This window comes from Phoxinus phoxinus (assembly GCF_949152265.1).
Source record: "Phoxinus phoxinus genome assembly, chromosome: 10".
Classification (NCBI taxonomy): Eukaryota; Metazoa; Chordata; class Actinopteri; order Cypriniformes; family Leuciscidae; genus Phoxinus; species Phoxinus phoxinus.
The window spans coordinates 1,235,001-1,242,500 of NC_136885.1; the positions used below are offsets into that span (position 1 = coordinate 1,235,001).

The 7,500-nt window shown below is 41.3% G+C and overlaps 1 protein-coding gene across 3 annotated transcripts in view; it reads left to right on the forward strand.

The window, feature by feature from the left end:
• The window catches only part of atg5 (ATG5 autophagy related 5 homolog), a 119,414-nt gene that overhangs the window by 11,010 nt on the left and 100,904 nt on the right, over positions 1 to 7,500 (forward strand). For 2 of the 3 annotated variants that reach the window (XM_079625491.1, XM_079625490.1), the window contains one exon: positions 3,695 to 3,812. In XM_079625491.1, coding sequence (XP_079481617.1) covers positions 3,695 to 3,812 — 118 coding nt within the window. Of the gene's footprint in view, positions 1 to 3,694; positions 4,138 to 7,500 lie in introns of all 3 variants that reach the window. The other variant, XR_013799259.1, reaches the window with a different exon arrangement.

Genomic DNA, 7,500 nt, shown 5'->3' on the forward strand with positions numbered 1-7,500 from the left:
ATTGTTATAGTTTATATAAATTTGTATTAAATGAACAAACACTGAATCCCAAAATCAAATAAAATAGTTTTTAGGGAAAAAAATCGAGTATATTTCACAGGGCCCTGGAGGAAGAGGGAGCGAGTCTGTGGAGTTTAATTGTGAACAAACACATTTGCATGTTTACATTAATTCTCAAGGTCTAACAAATAGTCCTTTCCCTTTAATGGCAAATTAATATTGCGCCAAATATTGATATCATGAATTTAAAAGCTTATAAGTTATCCTTTAAGATCTATTTCCCTATGGAGAAAATTAAAGGAGCTTTTATTTTGTTCTTTTTTTGTTATTTAACCCCGGATGTGTCGTCGCCGACACAGATCAGCAAGATGTTTTCATTGTACCATAACTCTTCAACCGTTTGCACTATAAAAACCATTCAAATTGCATAAAATAATTTCATATCAACTCTATGATGGCGCCACATATTGGTCAAATGTTAAAAGCTGTTGTCAAGTCATTCCCAGAATGCTCTTCACCTAATTTCCTGGCCATTTGTATGCTTGGTATTTGTTTAAATATTTTAAATTCACAGTTTAAGTATTTGTCTAAATATTATATTTGATACAGTCATTTTGAATGTTTATTTAATTATTTGAATTCACCGTTTGAATATTTTGATTACTTTTTTTTTTGCTTGACTAGTTCCTTGGCCTTTGTAAAAGTGGTCATGCAAAGGAAGTTGCGCTCACCTCGTTCCCTCCATCGTCCTCCGTCTAGTCCTGATCCTGTTGATGAAGATCGGTCTCACATCATCAGAGATACTGTAATCACTCCTGTGTTCACTGTGCTGCACTTAGCTTATGATGCCTCGCACACCCAGATCATTCATAGATGCGTCGGATAAAAGTCCAATATGAACTCGAAAAATGTATTAATCTCACACACTATTCACACTTAATCATAACGAAACAAATTCAAATGTTCAAAGGCATTATTTTCCAACAGCCTGCATGTTCTAGTGTTCTGTGTGTGTATCTGTGCACTGAACACACACTTACGGGGATGAGGAGATGCTGGATCACAGGATTGTGTTTGAATATTAAATGAATGTATGAATTTCTAATTTTATATATAAAAACAATCAATTAACAACCACCATCGCACACCTGTGGGTGCGTAGGATACGAAGACACAGAGTAGGTCAACAAATCAGCAATTGAAGAATTCCCGCACACTATCGTAATCGGTACTTGCAAATAAGAAAACTAAGGACTTTTTTTTAGCAACGTTTTGGCCTCACATGCCTGATGAAGTTTGTGAGACCGAAACATATATAAAAACAAAAAACACTCACATATATATATATATAAGATGTGATGTAGGTAAGCTGGTTTATTGTTCTTGTTCGGTCTAGTAGAAGTTCTGAATGGCCGGTAACTAAATGTAGTAGCCAAGTTGCCCAGTGAGTGAAAAAAAGTTCATTTCAAACCCTGAATGTTTTCAATATTCAAATCTCTCAAGTGTCTGGTATTTTTGTTAACTTCATGAGCATTTCCCTGGATGAAGCCCAGGCTCGGATGACTCCTGCAATCATCGTCATATTCAGAAGAGTGGAGTCCGCCTCTGATCTTCAATATTATATTAAATATTTGCATTGATCGTTTTTTGACCATTTGAATTTAGTCACTTGCAATATTTCAATTCCAAATGAAGTTTTCAAAGTTCTCAACTATTGAGTTATTTTGTCTTTAACTGTCTGAGCGTGTCCCTGGATGAAGCCGGCTCCGGTTACTCCTGCAGATCCTCTGGTGAGGACGAGGACGGCCAGTGCTCCTGATGCAGAGCGTCTCCTGCGCGCGGAGAAAGGCTGTGACGGCGGGTCATGTGTTGCTCTCTCAGGTCCAGTGTCAGGGGAGTTGAAAAGAAAGTGTCGGCACCCAGAGTATCGCACTTCTCATCGGCATCGGGAGCCTTTCGGATAATGCCCAGCTCAATAATTAATGCGGGCGTTTAAAAATGCATGGAAGTAGCTGTCGCTTCTCGCACTCTCTCTCGGGTGATCTCGGTGAGTCAGTGTTTCTGGAAACCCGATCGAGAGCGCATCACCCTGAGACACCTTCTCTTCCCGAGGCCCGAGGGTGTCGTGTCACCGCAGCCTTTCACAGCGCCGACAGCGAGTGCCATTGTTCATCCGGCTGTGTTTGTGCAGATCCTACCGAATGACACGCTCGGCGCTGACCGCACGCGAGGTGTGTGTGTGAAACCTGGCCCCCGTCCAGCACTCGACACCTCGAGGCCGGAGGAAAGACGAGGCCGTGACTACCGGCTGTTAACACACTCAATATCTCGTTCCGCAGCTCACACACACACACACACACACTCGCGTGGGCTCAAAACAGCCGCTCGCTGACACCATATCAACACATCAATTATGGCGCTAGCTCTCAATAACGACACACGACGACAGTGATAAACACTGATTATGTGCTTCATTTAATTATTTTTTCTTTTACTTTTTATGGAAAGTGATGCGTTACATTACTTATTGTTCTTTTTTTTCGTACCTGTGCTGTGCTGGCTTGCTTTTTGTTTTTTTATAACAAAAAAGTTTTGTCAAATGTAGCGGCTCTTCCACACCAGAAGTGAGAGGAAGTGTGGGTTTAAATCAGCCGTTCACTGACACGATATTATCAAATATGTCGTTAGCTCTCAATAATGACACACGATGTTCCTGGCTTGGATGATAATCCCTGATTATGTGCTTTATTCACTGTTAAAGCATCTGATGTGAGTGTGTTGTGCGTTACAATATTGTGTTACTCCCTAAAAAGTAAGTAATTGCGTTACTTTTTCTGGAAAGTGATGCGTTACATTACTATTGTTACTTTTTCGTACCTGTGCTGGGCTTGTTTTTTTGTTTGTTTTTATAAAAAAAAAAGTTTTGGCTAATGTAAATGCTTCCACACCAGAAGTGAAATAAATGAGCCTCAGGCTGAAGGAAATGTAGATTAGTAGAAAAAAGTAGTATCGTCATTAACATGTATTTAGACAACAGAACATTTATTTTAAAAACGCTGTAGTCAATCATCCCTTAAAACTCATCTTTAATCACCAAAATGTCATATTTGATAGTTCTTTCCTTAAAAATAGTTTCTTCATGTCTTAAAATATCTTGAATGTAACTCGACACCCTTGCCTCATTTAGTATGCGTGGTACTATGAATATGCAAATGAGCCCCGCCTCCACTCACTCACTCACTCACTCAGAGATCCACTGGTTGACGATCATAAATGTTACACAAAACCATAAATGTTCACTTTCTATTGAAAGGGTTCAATAACCAATTTAATGGTTAAATAACCAATAACAAAGTCTCGCATATCGGTATCATAATAGCTTTGAACATATGCTGTGTTTTCAATGTACATTGATAGTTGTTTTTATTTTGTGTGGAAATTAAGTTCTTCAATGACACAATTCAGATTAAGCCTTTTTTTTGAGAACGCTACACTGTGATTGCACTGTCATGATTTATTTATTTATTTTAACCAGGCAAGTCACTTAAGAACAAGTTCTTATGTTCAACATCAGCCTGGCAGGAGAGTAAAAATGGACATACAAACACACATACATTAATTTAAAGCGTTTGCCAGCTGTGCTAAAACACTGGCTGTGGTCAGTCTAACAGTGTTGATCTCTGTCCCGCTGCAGACGACGAGTGACCGGCCGTTCATCCAGAAGCTCTTCCGGCCCGTGTCTGCCGAGGGACACGCTCTTACTCTGGGAGACCTTCTGAAGGAGCTGTGTCCAGCCAGCATATGTGCCGAAGGTGAGCCGCGTTCACAGTGAGAGGGACATATCATGAGAGTCTGGCTTTTCCCGTGTGTAAGTGCCATAATGGGGCTTCTGCCAACCCTGAAAACGTGAAGAGTGAAACCCAGTAACTTTGTTCTGGTGAGCCTTTCTCTGCAAGCATGTCAAAAAATAAGCCGATCAGATTTCGCTCCCCTTCTGACGTATGAAGAGGATCTTATTATAATATTACCAGCCCTTATACTACAGGGCCGTTGAATGCTTGAATCTGATTGGTTGACGAACGTTCTAAGGTGTGCAATTATTTTCAGGGAACCGCACGGCTAAAGTAGTTCCGGCAGGTCTCTCTCATAACTGCATTAATAACTGCATAAAGCCGGGGACACACTTACTGTAAGGCCGGTTATGAATGTAATTTGATATTATGACTGATCATGCACGCGTGTTCAGCGCGTTCAGTGTGTGTGTGTTCAGCACGTTCAGTCTGTGTGTGTGTTCAGCGCGTTCAGTGTGTGTGTGTTCAGCATGTTCAGTGTGTGTGTGTTCAGCACGTTCAGTGTGTGTGTGTTCAGCACGTTCAGTGTGTGTTCACAGCGGTGTTTAAGATCTGCTGCATTCACAGTCAGAGAGTGTGTCAGTGGTTACGTGTGTGTCCAGCATTACTCTGCTATCAGCGGCTCAAACCGCCGCTAACTCTAATGATGACGTTCTGGGATCAGCAACGGATGGGTTTAGATGCGCAATGAGTTAGTCCTGCATACAAGAGCATTTTAATGACAAAAACTTGACAAACGTCTTGAAATACATCATCTGAACAATATTTCGAGGTGTGGGAACTGTAGTATAAGCGGAATAATTGACTCCAGGCCGTTGAATTATTAGAAAAATAATGCAAAAATAATGCTTCGCGTTGTGACCGCATTACCACCTTGGGTGTGCATTATTTTTCTAATAATTCGACGGCCTGAAGTCAATTATTCCTTACTTAATCTGCACGTTTACACACCAGCCGACATTTGGTTCCTCGAGCCACAACAGAGACCAGTTCTAACGCGATGGCAGAAGATCCAGCAAAGCATGAAACTGTTGTGTGGTCGAGCACAGACTGGACACTAGTGACCAGAACATGTCAGCGCTGTCTTATAAACACCTCAGGAACTGTGGACACTTGTGTAAGAGTTCATCATGATGATGAGATGATCAGTGTAACTCCACAACAACTACAGAAATGTCTCCGCTAACATCCAGAAACTCTGAGTCTCTCCGTAAGGCTGCACTCGCTACTGGTTACTCTGGGATTCTGGAGGAGTGAGATCGGCCGGTTCTGTTATTGCCGGAGTTTCTGAAGCTCGTGTAAAGACTCAATTTGAGTCCGGAGTCTGATGAGACCGGAGTGTCTGGAGCTCGTGTAAAGGCTCCGCCCTCTTCTGAATGGAGGCGGAGCTAAAGCTCATTTGCATTTTAAGGGACACACACTAAAACGCGTTTTTTTTGCTCACACCCATTAAGGGGCAAATTTGACAAGATATAATAAATGATCTGGTATTTTGAGCTAAAATTTCACACACATTATGGGGACACCGTAGATTTATATTACATCTTGTGGATAGGGGTATAATATGTCACCTTTAATCTCTCACGGGAGGTCGTAATCAAAGATTAGTGGAGGAGACATCAGAGGAAAACATCTGGAGATAGACGGAGGAGATGAGAAAAGGGAAAAGACAAATGAGGGTTGCATGAATGAAGTCCACAGCCAAAACAGAGGCGGTGTGTGTTTCTCCTGATGGGAAGTAGATAAGCAGACAATAGCAGCGAGGAGCCGAGCACATCTGTGTCTATTCAAGACCTGCTGCTTCGTCTGTGGTTTGCTGGAGGAGAAAGTGCACTCTGTGTTGTGCTGTTGCTCTGCCTCCTCCAGAGATGTGGGATCGGCTTTGATGACGGCTCGTGGTGTTGAGATCACATCTCTACTGGCTCATCCTGGGAAATGCCTTTTCTGACACACGATTAGGGCTGGGAGTTCTTTTGATTTTGATTCCGTGTGTGTGTGTGTGTGTGTGTGTGTGTGTGTGTGTGTGTGTGTGTGTGTGTGTGTGTGTGTGTGTGTGTGTGTGTGTGTGTGTGTGTGTGTGTGTGTGTGTGTGTGTGTGTGTGTGTGTGTGTGTGTGTGTGTGTGTGTGTGTGTGTGTGTGTGTGTGTGTGTGTGTGTGTGTGTGTGTGTGTGTGTGTGTGTGTGTGTGTGTGTGTGTGTGTGTGTGTGTGTGTGTGTGTGTGTGCGCATTTTGAAGGAGTAGTTCACTTCAGAATAAAAATGTCCTGATAATTCACTCAGCCCTAGTCATCCAAGATGCCCATGTCTGTCTTTCTTCAGTCCAGATGTGAGTTTCAGCTTCAGAGTCTCTCCTGACCCAGCCGAGGAATAAGAGTCTCATCTAGACAAACCAGCGGCCATTTTAGAACAAAATACACATTTATACACTTTTAACCACTAATGCTGGTCTTGCACTCGCTGTGATGCGACACACAATCAGGTTGAAAGGTCACGTGTGTTCCGGCTCAGAAAAACTCTCCAACTTTAAAATCATCCGACATTGTTGTTTTACCTTTTTTAAATGTATTTATTTATTGTTGTAAATGGCGTTTGACTCAGTCTTTGCACGTTTGCTTTGTAAACACTGGGTCTGTACTTACACCGACGTCACGCTTGACCTTTCAACCTGATGATGTAATGTGTGCCGCATCACAGCGAGTGTAAGTCCAGCATTAGTGGTTAAAAGTGTATAAATGTGTATTTAGTTATAAAACGGCCGCTGGTGTGTCTAGATGAGACTCTTATTCCTCGGAAGCTGCACTGAGACTCACAACTGGACCTTCGACCCGCTGGACCGCTGAAGTCACTATATGGAGAACATCTGGAGTGTGTTCCTCACACACCTGCACTTCTGTTCCACTGGAGACAGACAGACGTGAACATCTGGGATGACGTGCGGGAGAGTAAACTACCAGGACATTCTAATTCAGAAGTGAACGAATCCTTTAATCAGGATTAATTATTATTTTGGTAACACTTTACTATAAGGTTCATTTATTAAACATTAGTTAATGTATTAACTAATGTTTTATTCTAATAAATGTGAACTAACATGAACTAATTTGTTCATGTTAGTTCACAGTGCATTAACTCAGGTTAACAAGATTTTGATAAAGTATTAGTAAATGTTTAAATTAACATTTAACAAAGATTAATAAATGCTTTATAGGTGCAGTTCATTATTAGTTAATGTTAACTAATGTAGTTAACTAATGAACCTTATTGTAAAGTGTTACCATTATTTTCTTTTACATTTTATTATATTTGGTTTCAATTTCTGTACCGACAAACTAAAAACACTTAATTTAATTTGGTTCATGGTTCATTTGTATTTAATTTGTGCTATTGCTCATTTGTTTATTTGTTCGTATTGTATTAGACCGTTTCCTTGTCTTAAATAACGTTGAAGTGTGCATGAGTTGGTCCAGCTGTTGTTGCTGTGGTGTCTGTGCTGAGCCGCAGGCAGAAGTGTTCAGTAGCCTCTCCTGCTGAGGTCTGCTCTTGGTATTCGGCTGCAACCTTTCTGTTTGGAAAAAGACGTTTGACTTCATACTTTCTAGGGCTGTAATCAACCAGAGAACATCTTGGTCGACTGAAGTCCTGAAATTTT